This window comes from Exophiala viscosa (assembly GCF_022695815.1).
Source record: "Exophiala viscosa unplaced genomic scaffold EDD37scaffold_3, whole genome shotgun sequence".
NCBI classification, from domain to species: domain Eukaryota; kingdom Fungi; phylum Ascomycota; class Eurotiomycetes; order Chaetothyriales; family Herpotrichiellaceae; genus Exophiala; species Exophiala viscosa.
The window spans coordinates 441,067-453,380 of record NW_026944355.1 but is presented as its reverse complement, the minus strand read 5'-3'; the positions used below and the strand labels follow the sequence as shown (position 1 = coordinate 453,380).

General features: G+C 51.7%; 6 protein-coding genes across 6 annotated transcripts; 3 read left to right on the top strand and 3 right to left on the bottom strand.

Annotated features, from left to right (window-relative positions):
- Positions 1-60: 60 nt before the first annotated feature.
- Positions 61-1,282, bottom strand: EDD37DRAFT_561742 (uroporphyrinogen decarboxylase; the record flags this gene model as incomplete). The annotated part of the gene is made up of 3 exons (XM_062813888.1): positions 61-1,073; positions 1,135-1,176; positions 1,228-1,282. 3 exons carry the CDS (start codon positions 1,280-1,282, stop codon positions 61-63), a joined length of 1,110 nt encoding a protein of 369 aa, XP_062671585.1.
- A 201-nt stretch (positions 1,283-1,483) lies between these two features.
- Positions 1,484-3,658, bottom strand: EDD37DRAFT_625328 (uncharacterized protein). The gene is made up of 3 exons (XM_062816230.1): positions 2,926-3,658; positions 2,144-2,875; positions 1,484-2,096 (listed from the first exon to the last, which is right to left on the bottom strand). The coding sequence occupies exons 1-3, from the start codon at positions 3,384-3,386 to the stop codon at positions 1,586-1,588; spliced, it is 1,704 nt and encodes a 567-aa protein (XP_062671584.1). The 5' UTR covers positions 3,387-3,658; the 3' UTR covers positions 1,484-1,585.
- A 159-nt stretch (positions 3,659-3,817) lies between these two features.
- On the bottom strand, positions 3,818-5,882 carry EDD37DRAFT_314338 (uncharacterized protein). Its single transcript, XM_062811366.1, has 6 exons — positions 5,260-5,882; positions 5,085-5,210; positions 4,952-5,033; positions 4,786-4,892; positions 4,440-4,723; positions 3,818-4,379 (listed from the first exon to the last, which is right to left on the bottom strand). Exons 1-6 carry the CDS (start codon positions 5,587-5,589, stop codon positions 4,250-4,252), a joined length of 1,059 nt encoding a protein of 352 aa, XP_062671583.1. The 5' UTR covers positions 5,590-5,882; the 3' UTR covers positions 3,818-4,249.
- EDD37DRAFT_314313 (enoyl-CoA hydratase/isomerase) lies at positions 5,883-7,144 on the top strand. Its single transcript, XM_062811365.1, has one exon. It carries the CDS (start codon positions 6,177-6,179, stop codon positions 7,002-7,004), a length of 828 nt encoding a protein of 275 aa, XP_062671582.1. The 5' UTR covers positions 5,883-6,176; the 3' UTR covers positions 7,005-7,144.
- Positions 7,145-7,227: 83 nt separating this feature from the next.
- EDD37DRAFT_313089 (SART-1 protein) lies at positions 7,228-9,493 on the top strand. The gene has a single exon (XM_062811361.1). The coding sequence runs from the start codon at positions 7,303-7,305 to the stop codon at positions 9,280-9,282; it is 1,980 nt and encodes a 659-aa protein (XP_062671581.1). The 5' UTR covers positions 7,228-7,302; the 3' UTR covers positions 9,283-9,493.
- A 1-nt stretch (position 9,494) lies between these two features.
- On the top strand, positions 9,495-11,307 carry EDD37DRAFT_313568 (aspartate aminotransferase). Its single transcript, XM_062811362.1, has 3 exons — positions 9,495-10,045; positions 10,107-11,035; positions 11,129-11,307. The coding sequence occupies exons 1-3, from the start codon at positions 9,853-9,855 to the stop codon at positions 11,288-11,290; spliced, it is 1,284 nt and encodes a 427-aa protein (XP_062671580.1). The 5' UTR covers positions 9,495-9,852; the 3' UTR covers positions 11,291-11,307.
- The last annotated feature ends 1,007 nt before the right edge of the window (positions 11,308-12,314 follow it).

Genomic DNA, 12,314 nt, shown 5'->3' with positions numbered 1-12,314 from the left:
GGAACACGTCGATTAGCACCATGACCGGCAGCACAACCATCAATCACTCGTACACCTTTTCTATAATTCAGCCTTCTTTGCGCCGGTGCACCTGTGCACCTCTTCGAAGAAAAACTTCAAGTTGTCCGGGTTGACGCCCGGTGTGATACCATGACCGAGGTTGACGATCCATCGTTCTTGTCCACCACCAAATCCTCGAACCATGTTCTCAACGACCGACGTAATCGCAGTGTGCTCGCCGTAGAGGACCCCAGGATCAGCATTGCCTTGCAGAGTCACCCGTCCACGGGCTGTCCGCACAGCCTCTGCAGGATCGTGCAGCCAGTCGAGACCAACGACATTGTAGCCAGAATCGCACAGTTCGTCGAGAGCATACCATGCGCCCTTTGCGAAGACAACCATGGGCACCACCTCCTCACCCATTTCTCGAAGCCTCTTTGGGAGATTTTCCGAAATGTACCGCAACTCTGGAAGGGCAAATTCTTTGAAAGATATGGGTGACAATTCTCCAGCCCATGAGTCGAATACTTGGATGATTTGTGCTCCTGCGACTACTTGCAACGCGAGATGTTCCACGCAAATCTCCGATATCTTTCTGAGCATCACCTTACTCTCCTCGGAGTACTTGTAGACCCAAGTCTTTGCCTCCCTGAAAAGCTTCGTGCCGCCGCCCTCAACCATGTAGCACAGTAATGTCCATGGTGCGCCACAAAATCCGTATAGAGGAACCCGACCGGCGAGTTTGTTGCGTGTCATAGTGATTGCCTTGTAGACGTAGTCCAGCTCTTTTGCGACATCCACTTTCTTCTTGACTATCTCTTGGTACTGTTTGTCTGACGGCGAGCGTAGAGGATCTGGGAATTTCGGCCCAATTCCATCTACCATTTTTACGTCCATGCCCATGGCCTGCGGTATGACAAGGATGTCTGAGAAGATGATGGCCGCGTCGATGAGCCCGTCATAGCGGTCGATGGGCTGGAGGGTCAAAGTTGAGGCGATTTCGGGCGAGCGACAGCATTCGAAAAAGTCATGTTTTCCCTTCGCTTCGTGATACTCAGGGAGGTATCGACCGGCTACCGCACCGTTAGCGCTCGATCGTTGCTGAGAGCGCAAAAAGCACTGACCGCAGCATACCTTGTCGCATCACCCACATAGGTGGTCTGTCGACCTTCTCGCCTGAGGGGTGTTAGAGATGGTCTTCCATTGAGAAAGAGTTGGCTGACGCACCACGGGCAGCCCGGAGCAAGCGGTCATTCTTTAACGGAGCGAACTTTTTCTCCATCGCAAATAAGTTGCTCTTTATGTGTATGTTCGTTTGCAAATTGCAGACAGGTCGGCAGGATGAGTGCAGTACTTTGAGGTCTTTGTGATGATGTTCACTGTCTCGGACCGCTAACCGAGGTTTAGCCGTTCCTAGTCTCCAGCCTTGTAAAGACGGGACGAGGCTGGCACCTTACTACACTCCAGTGTATCTCGCGGGGTACTAGGTGGATGGAATGGTTTTTGTCCGCTCTAAATGGTCATCCTATGACTGGTCGATGTACCGCCTCGAGTGGTCTAGACATGTCGTATCTACAAGTTCTTGTCAGGTGGTGCTTTCCTGACCCACTGGCGTACCATCCTCGACTTCCTCCTCAGCCTCAATCCCTTGCTCGCCTCGCTTCTTCCTCAGATTCTCCAAGCCGTAGAGTTGTTCGCCCAAGACACTATATGTACCTTTCCCCTTCAGGCCATCCTCTGAAGGCAAGTCGACGTTATCGGAGACCGTAATAGCACCGTTCAAAAGCATTGCAAGGCTGGATCTCTCCCAGCGCAATTCTCGTCCATCCGGGAGTTCCACAGGTTGATCCGTTCCGTCCGCATCCTTACTGATGTTGGAAAACAGCTCGAAGGTCTCGAAAAAATCCGACGTTGGCACTTCTTCCGAGCCAACGTCTCGCATAGATCCAGGCTTGTGCACCGTATCAATACTAACCACAGCCTCCCACAAGGCTGGCCCAATGGTTACGTCGAGAGCATTTCCCCCAAGTTGCAAAGTTTGATGGTGCTGGAGTTCGCCTTGATCGGTGAGGCTGTAACTCAGAAGCATTGGAAGTCTATTTATGATCAGTCTGGCAAAGTTGGGTATTCAAGGTGAACTTACCCTTCCAGTGCAACCAGGAGCAAGCGTGGAGGTTGACGAGCATAGGGCGAGTTTCCAGAAACTGTAAAATGAACAGGCCAGATGTTCGACACGGCCAGTCGGTCCTCGGTACGCTCTTCTTTGTCCAACACTGTGGAAATGTCCATCCCTACAGCGCCCTTGAAGATCTCTTTGTCGAGCAGACGTCCAGTTCGCCAGTGATACGCTGACAAAGATGGTTCACCACTGCCCGCCACCAGGATTTCGGAGTCCCATGGTGGGATGCACAACTTGGTGACAAACTCTCGGTGTCCCAAACAGTAACCTTCAATGACATGAGCTTGCGTGATGCCTCGAGACACGCGAATGTGTTCATCCCGGTCGGCTGTCAGAATGTATTGCTTTCGCTTGAGCCCGTCCTGTACTTCATTGACTGCCACATCTGTCAAAAGAGAGACGTGACCCAAGAGCATTTTGAGCTCAAATTTGGGGCCTTCTTTCTTGGTCTGAGTCATTTTCTGCTCGCGCTGCTGCCTTAAGGCTTCGAGGTTGCCCTTCGTGTGAACCGTCAATTCTGTTGCGGAGGGAGTGAAGGTCTGCTTCAGGCCTTCATCTGCTTTTCCCACTTTTGAAGGAGTCCAATCCTTGCTTGGGTGTAATGGGAGTATGTATACGTCGCCAAACTTATCTCCCACCAAAAGATTCTTCTCGTCTGGGGTCAAGACTATGGCACAAAGTCTTTTCGGCATTGACCTGTTCGGTGTGAGCGTAAGAGTTTTCTTTATGTAGCGATGATGACATACCTTTGACTTTGCAACGTCAAGATGCCAGCAGAACTCACGCTGAACACGTTGATGCATTTGTCCTCGGCCGTCACAGTAATGGCTCTTGCAGCGTCACTGGTTGCAATAATGTGGGTAATGTTCGGAAGCTTCGAGCTCTCTACCTTGGGCTTTCGTCGCTCGCCTTTCTTCCGCTCCGAGATGATCTCAACAGAGTCCTCCGATTCATTTCGAGACAGCCCTGCCTGGCCTTCTACCTCGATTCGACGCCTCTTGGAGGGACGGCTCCCATCACCGTTGGCGTCGGATGGTCCGTCTCCCTCAGTAGCCTCTTCCACTTCCATGGGTGGCAACTGACTCAAAATTGAGCCATCTCTGAGATTGAAAGTGCTGATAACGGGCCCAGCCGCTGCCAGTAAGAAGGGCTGTTCGTCATTCACTGGCTGAACGCAACATATTTTCTGAAAGGGATGCTGATTCATATTCGATGTATTTGTTTGAGGCTATCCCGACGCGCTTCGATCTCTGTGGAGCACACAACAACCCTCGAGGACGCACCACTCTCGAAGAGGCCAGGCAATCCTTCGTCGTCAAATTCTCACCTGTAGTATTGGTAAGAGTGCTGAACGTCAATACTATCTCGTAGGATACTTACAGAAAAAACACAGTATCAGTCGTGTGATCCACCGTAGTGAGGATTTTTGCCGAGTCAATCAACGACGGGACACCACTCCAACTTAAAGAGTGTTTTTTATCCCCAAGTTCTCTTTTCTGCTACGAGCAGGCGACGCGTCCTCCGTATTTAACTCATCGCTCTTACTTCTCTTGTTCTCTGACAGCTCATTGCTTGCGTAAGATCCGTCGCTCAGACATCTAGCCGCATGCGTCCTTCCAAACCGATGTTTCTGATACCTGGTACAATTTCTGGCGTTCACCTACACGGATGAACTCGCCAAAGAACAGTCCAAAACGAGCGTGATCCGTGGCTAAATGCTCGGGACAAGTTGCCTATGCTGCCACCAGACAACGAGGCCCCCGTCACTTACAGCTCCATGGGTCTCCCGCAACGGCAGTGTCTGGTGGCTGCACGGTTACGTGATGGTCATGCGATCGATCGATAACATGCATGCCTAGCAAACCCCATCTATCCGCGGGTGAGACGTAAAATGCATTTTACTAACCAAGCTATTATTCCAGGTGGGACGCAATGACTATAAGCATCATCATGGGATGCATCCAAGGATATCTCCTTGGTCACTCCAGGACCGGAGTCGAATCCAACAAATGATGTTACGTTCTTGCCCATGATGAGCGTGTACCAGCCAAGGACACCTCTTTAACAACTTCAATATTTCCAGTACTTGGGGTGTTGGAGAATCAGCCCAGTCTCCTCGTCAGCCGTTTCCAAGATATGGCTCGCCGGGTACTCGGCGCGCCACCCAAGCTTCTCACCATGTCGGGCAGTAAAAGTACAGCTGAGGGAGATTTTTTGTTAGCACGCATCCACGTCTTTGCTGCTTTCAGCATGAACTCACTGTCCTCCCAGCTGCAAAGGAACGAGCTCCTTTGGGCAGCCTAATGCAGCCCCCATTCCTGTCAGAGCCTCGTCTGTGGCTTCTTCGACCTTTGCATCAGCGATCACTCCACGTTTTGCCAGAGATGCAGCTATGCTGGCATAAAGGTCTTCCCAAGCAATGCTGCCGGGGGACGCCAGGTAGTACCCATTCTTGCCGCTGTCTGGGCTCTTGTCTAATAGAATCTGCCGAAGCAATGCTAAATACAGGGACGTATTGTCAAGGACATGACATACGGGCCACGACTGTTCGTGAGTCAGTGTTGCACAAGCCAGAAAATGTGCGGAAATTTGAGATATCCACTTACTGGCCGACCAGGGTCTACACTGTACACACGTCCTACTGCCTGGGCAGCTCGAACGATGGCGACGGTTTGTATCGAGACGGGGTTGCCGAATCCTTCACCCTCTCCATCTGAGGCAACAATGTCTTAGCTACGATAATGGCATGATGTTTCCGCTTGCAATACTCACACACGATACAGGGCACGAAGATGTAACTGCGCACGCCTAACTCTTCAGCTTGCTCGATGACGGTGTTATTGGTATCGATGGCCTGGCAATATCTTGTCAACAGTTGTGGGATCCAATCCCAGTGCTAGCTTACCGGCTTGATAAGAGATACAGGCGGTTTCTGGGACTTCTGAACATCATACAGATTCGGATCATCATCATAAAGGGGTTGATCTGTCGGTGCACCGGCATGACTGGAGAATATTTTGGCACCGCTAGTCTTCGCAAAAGGTCAGCTAAAGACTGTCACAAATCATCATGCCACTTACATGCAGGAAATGGACGTCCTTGCCTGTCGACTTTTTCAATTCGCCAAGGGCCTTGATCAGAAGAACTTGGGCATCGGAGTAGAATGCATCGACGAGGAAGAACACAACGTCGATCTCTTTCCCGACGATAGCTTCTCGTATCGCCGCCTCGTCCTTGAGGCTGAATGTCAAAGGCTCAGCGCCGTACCGTTTGACCGCCTGGGCTTGCTCGACTGTGCGTACAAGGGCATACAGGTGTTCATATGGCGGCAGATTGGCACTCTTCCATCGGGCAAGCAGAGTCCCGCCGAGGTAGCCGGACACCCCTGTGAGCAGAATGCGGTGCGCCATCGGTCAAGCACCGATCCTCTAACCGTGGAGGGAACTATTAGAAGAGTGGTTTCGAGTGTCACAAACTCTGTACGAGGTACATACCTAACAACTATATATGGGTTTACTCCAACTCATCGGATAACGTTCAACGACCAGTAATGCGTCATTCCGATGGTATCCCCTCACTGCATTACTCAGCTTTTGCCAGACACAAAGTTCCCTGTGCTCTTCTACAGGACGAACGGCATATAGTCGTAATGATAATGAAGCCGATAGTCGGAGAGAATAGTCGAGCATTGAACCGCCTCGAGGCGTTGCCTGCTTCTCTGTCAGCGTTGACTCCAGCATAAGTCAGATCAGTGACTGCGGACTATCAAGTTAAGCTCGTATTCGCTAACACCGGATATTTCCCCACGACTTCCATTGTCTACCGAGGTCACTCGCTCAATACTGTATCATATCTTGGCGATGAGCTAAATACCCAAATACAATCTTAACGATATCTGATGGTCGTCCAGTGTCACCATCATCAGTCGCGACCAACACAGACATCAGGAACCACTGAATCCACCTTGGCTGCACACTAGGAAGTACTTCCAGCCAGCATGGCACCGACCAATGCCCCGCCATCAACTTCCTTTGCGAAACTCTCTTACCCAGCTGCGGGCGTCCTTCTGGTCACCATGTCTCAGCCTGAAAAGTTGAACTGTACAACAGCTGCCGACGTGATCGAGTTGACCAATGTTTTCAGGTGGTTTGACGACGAACCGACTTTGACTGTTGCCATTCTCACTGGTGCCGGCAACAAGGCTTTCTCTACAGGCGCCGACCTAAAGGAATGGCAATCAAAGGTCGCTGCCAATCCTGGCGCTGGTGCAGGTCCAGGAGATGTGAAGGGCGCCATTCCCATATCAAACCGGGCGGGCAAAAAACCAGTCATCGCAGCAGTGAACGGCATGGCCCTTGGTGGCGGCTGTGAGACGGTGGTCAACTGTGACATTGTCATCGCAGCGGACACGGCAACCTTTGGATTAGTCGAAGTCAAGCGTGGTGTGGCACCCTATGCGGGTGTCTTGCCACGTCTCATCCGGACTCTGGGTCTTCAACGCGCCAGCGAGATTGCCCTGACTGGATGGACATACACGGCCCAACAAGCATATAAATGGGGCCTTGTGAACAAGGTTGTTCCTCAAAAGGAGGTTGTTAAAGAGGCTGTAAGATACGCCACTGCAATTGCTGAGAATAGCCCGGACTCGATCATTTGCACACGCGCCGGGCTGAGGCAAGGCTGGGAGACGGCGAGCGTGGTAGAAGCTACAGCGATAACGGGAAAACAGGAGTGGGCTGCCCTACAGAGGGGAGATAACATTGTAGAAGGCTTGAAGGCATTCAAGGAGAGAAGACAGCCGGAATGGCTACCCTCAAAGCTGTGATTCCTCACACGCGCCGCTGTTTCACGTAGTTTGACATGTTCTGTTCCAGGTCGTACCTCTTCAGTTGCTGATAGATCGCAAGGTCCAAGAGTATTCTCGAGGGCTCCGAATATGAATGAGATGTTGACACTTGTACTCCGCTGTAGGAGGCTAGTACGGTGGGGTCCAGGACAATATTCGCCACGGAAAGTCTCCCGGCGGTTTTTCCTGCACTTGCCTTTGACCATTAGTTGCCTGATCATTCACAAAGCCAACTTTTCGGATCGCGCGTGCGAATCCATACTCAGCTACCATCATCATGGCTGCCGCGGATATTGAGCAGATGAACAAGCTCAGGAAGAGCCTAGGTCTTCCATTACTCAGCGTAAGTGGACAACCTCCACCAGCCTCTGAAGGACCTACATTCAAAGAACATTCTCAAAGCGACGACGACGATAGCGATCAAGAGCCCGCGTCCACGTTGGACACACGTGAAGCTGCTGGGTTTGAGAATTGGAATCAGTTACGTGAAGAAGAAAAGAGGCGCATAGAGCGGGAGAAACGGAAACATGAGATCCAAAAGAGGAGAGACGCTGAAGCCAGGGCGAAAAGACTCGAAGGAAAAGGCCTGGGAGATGCTGATGACGATGCCGACGATACGAAAGCATGGTTGAAGGGTCAAAAGAAGCGACAGGCAAAGATCGAGCGAGAACGTGCTGAGCGTCTGGCCAGGGAATTGGCCGAGCGCGAAAAAGAAGCGGCGAACGAATACTCCTCGAAAGACCTTGCCGGTGTCCAAGTGGCGCACGAGGTTGGCGACTTCGAAGATGGCGCTACCGAGCATATCTTGACATTGAAAGACACCGAGATTGGCAAGGATGATGAAAGTGATCAAGAGGATGTACTCGAAAATGCGGATGTTCTCGCCCGTGACAAGCTCAAGGAGAAAAACGAGTTGAAAAAGAAAAAGGTCTATGATGTCAATGATGATTCCGAGAAGGCTCTATTAGCCCAGTACGACGAGAAGAAGCGCAAGGCTTTCACGTTGGATGGACAAGGTTCTACTGTGGAGGAGCGTGATGCAAAGCGTCAGGAGATTGGCGACGTGTTGAGGAACACAATAAGCCTCGACATTTTGAAGCCAGAGCCTGTCTCGGATTACATGGAGATCAAAATTAAGAAGCCGAAGAAAGCCAAAAAGACGTCAAAGAGGCAGAAGATGGTGGATGAGGACGATGAGATCTTTCCAGTGCGGACAGAGACCAATGGCGATGCGATGGAAGTCGATACTGCACATCCGGCTCCGAGCAGGTCACGGACTACGCAGGATAATTTCAATGATGATGATGACCTTGCAAGTGCCCTGGCAAGGACTCGACAGGCTGTGCTGAAGAAACAGAAGCGCAAGCCGGAGGATATAATCAAGCAAATGAAAGAAGAGGAGCAGAACGAAGCTCAGACACCGGAGGGCGAGAATGGAGGGCTGGTGCTGGACGACACGACTGTATTCTTGGACAACCTGTCGTCTCGCCCAAGAGAAGAGGAACCTCAACGCCCCGTCGTGAAATCAATAGAAAAGGAAGAATCACCCGAACCTTCAGAGGTCAAAAACGAAGACGAGGACCATCCCATGGGAGAAGCATATTCCGGAGACAACGCAGAGGAACTCCTGGATAGACTACGGCGCGAGCAGTCTACACACACTCCGGATGTTTCACACACAGGTCTCGAGGAAGAGAAGACCCTTGATCAAGGTCTCGGGGCAGCACTCGGGCTTCTTCGACAGCGTGGTCTGGTCAAGCAGAGCGAGGCTGGTGACAAGAACGCTCTCTACAAAGACCGTCAGACGTTCATCATTCAAGCGCGGTTGCGTGAGCATGAAAATGAACAGAAGGCTCGCACTCAGCGTGAACGGGACCGCCAGTCTGGCAAGCTGACTGGCTTGTCATTGAAAGACCGAGAGGAACATGCTCGCTGGCAAAATACCCACCGAGAGCATCAATCTTCTATTCAAGCCGCCGCTGCCTTCAATCGCGAATACAAACCTGACGTGCAAATCAAGTATGTGGACGACGATGGCAGGTTGATGAATCAGAAGGAGGCATTCAAGCATCTCAGTCATCAATTCCATGGCAAAGGAAGTGGCAAGCTGAAGACGGAGAAGCATATGAAGAAGGTTGCCGAGGAGAAGAAACGAGAGGCCGCCAGTATTTTGGATAGCAGTGAGGCAAAGGGTATGAACAATGCTCAAGGAGCACTAGGCAAGAAGAACAAACAAGCTGGTGTTCGGTTGGGCTGAGCAGGAGGGTTATGTTCATCAGCATAGCGTACTGCTTTCCGGAATATGGTTTCCAGAGTATGCCGTAGCGCACATCGTTAGGCAATTGAGCAGTCACAAATCGAAAAAGTGCCATTGTTGAGGCATACTCCATAGATACTAATGCCAGACCAGCAAGAAGTAGCAAAGCTGTTGGCGGCGTAACGGAAGTTTCAGTGCAATCTACCTTATTGTACTGCCGCGCTCGAAAGGAGGTTTCCACCCCAAATGACCATGGTCAAGCGGCCCCTATCTTCGCGGACGTTGGCTTGAATACCCCGACGGCATCGATGCCGCGCCCTTTGCGACAACGGAGTTGGAGAGCTGCACCTTAGTGCTTCGCCCCCAATTCTCGATTTAACCGGCACCAAAGTTCAGGGATCAACAATTTTTTTTGGAGATTCCGAGTCGAAACAGTCAAGAGCTTCAATCGACTCATTCCATCAAACCCATCTCCTTTTTGACTTGTTGATCAAGCTTCATCTCATCCTCGCCTGTCTCACATCTGATCTTCTCTTGTTCATCTGTCGCTCTATTCTCCCACACCCAATCATGCTCTCCACACTCAGACCGGCCGCTCGATCGGTCATCCGACAACGCCCTACGGCGCAGGCAGTCCGCATCGTCAACGCCTCGACATGGGCCAACATCAAAGAAGGACCACCTGATGCAATCCTGGGCATCACCGAGGCCTTCAAGAAGGACTCCTTCGGCGAGAAGATCAACCTAGGCGTCGGCGCGTACCGTAAGCCAACCACAAGCCCCTAATCACACCCTCGAGACCGCATCTAACGTCTAGATTACAGGCGACGACAAAGGCAAACCATATGTCCTCCCATCCGTCCGCGCGGCCGAAGAGAAAGTCGTCACCTCTAAACTCGACAAAGAATACGCTGGCATAACAGGTGTCCCATCCTTCACCAAAGCCGCCGCGCTCCTCGCGTACGGCCCGGACTCCAAACCCCTCAAAGAAGACCGCATCGCCATCACACAGTCCATCTCCGGCACGGGAGCGCTCAGAATAGGCGGCGCCTTCCTGGAACGCTTTTACCCCGGCGCGAAAGCCATCTACATCCCGACCCCTTCGTGGGCGAACCACAAGGCGGTCTTCAGCGACTCCGGGCTCGAAGTCAAGCAGTACAAATACTACAACAAAGACACCATCGGTCTCGACTTCGATGGCATGATCTCCGACCTCAAGGCCGCACCTACAGGCTCGATCGTCCTTCTACATGCCTGCGCGCACAACCCGACGGGCATCGACCCCACGCCCGAGCAATGGCAGCAGATCAGCGAGGTGGTCAAGGAGAAGGAACACTACCCCTTCTTCGATATGGCGTACCAGGGCTTCGCGTCCGGCGACACCGACAAGGACGCATACCCGATCCGCCTGTTCGTCGAGCAAGGCCACGGTCTGGTATTGTCGCAATCCTTCGCCAAGAACATGGGTCTGTACGGCGAGCGTGTCGGTGCATTCAGCATCGTCTGCGACTCAGCAGAAGAGAAGAAGCGGGTGGACTCCCAGATCAAGATCCTCGTCCGTCCTCTCTACTCCAACCCTCCTGTCCACGGTGCCCGTATTGCTAGCGAGATCTTGAACGATTCATCCCTCAATAAGCAGTGGCTCGGCGAGGTCAAGGGCATGGCTGATCGTATTATCGAAATGAGAGCACTGCTCAAGAAGAACCTTGAGGAACTTGGCTCCAAGCATAACTGGGATCACATCACGAACCAGGCAAGTTTTTGAGTTTACCACAAGCCGGCCCGCCCCATCACGGTTGTGGAAGGTCTGCAAGAAGTCGTATACTAACAAGATTGTTCCTACCAGATCGGCATGTTTGCATACACTGGCCTCAAGCCCGAACAGATGGATACCCTGGCCAAAGAACACTCCGTCTATGCTACCAAGGACGGTCGTATCTCCGTTGCCGGCATCACCACTGGTAATGTCAAGAGACTCGCCGAGTCCATCTACAAGGTCACCGGCTAGAGCATACCCTGGATCCTTTCTCCAGGCGAGGTGCTATAACAACACAAGAAATATGAACCTGGAGAACAGAAAGAGATGGTTCCGCAAGAACAGTCGAGGATCGTGGAACGGACATGCCACACGAGGATCTCCTTGCCAAAGAGTGACAAGGTCTTGTAAATCTATTTCTTTAATCCACTTTAGCCTTGGTATTCCGTACATCATCCAGATGAGCATTTAGAGAAGGGGCGGGCCGGCGCAAGATTCTTGTCTGGTACCAAAAAAAGTAGTCATTTGGGAATTCGGAGATCAACACACAAGTACTCCGTACCTTGATGATCTTGCAAGCGAGATACCTGACCCTCCCAGATGGCTAACCAGGTTAGGCGTAGAATGTCGCGAGTCAACCTGCCAGAAAGAGGATACATAGGTTCCCGTTGTGATCATCGTCCATGATGATGATGGACAGACGCACGTGTACAACGAGATCCGAAAACCTCATCGATGTCGTTTCGTCGAATCACAAAGAGGCAGCAGATGCAAGTCTTGGTTCGGCTGTCCCGAGAATGTGGATAGCTGCCCTGTACTGTGTAGAGTTTAGATGTAGCTTGGAGACGGCTGCTTGCATCAACACCCTTCTTAGCAGGAACCCGAAAGAGCAACTCGAAACTCTCAGGTACATGCTAGCCAATTGACAAATAGCATCTGTAGACTTCGATATGGAGGCGGGCTGAAAACCACGAAAACATATGCTTGTTTGACGTCTGGTTCGCACGACTCGGTTGCAATGTCCCAGCGTGAGCTGCAACACTCAACGATCGCGTGGATACACCGTTCAGTTTTCCGCATGCCCGAGCAAGCCAAGCTGTCGCTAAGGTATCGGTCGCAGCCATGTGGACGCCTTTGTACCATTAGAAGAACGGATATTCGGTATGTCCTTGGTGCAAGCCAACTTCGACAGCGTATGTTTAGTATATCAATAGACCATGATTGGAACCTCCACGTTGATCACTGTATGGGTGCATTTCCGGACAGGCCCATTATG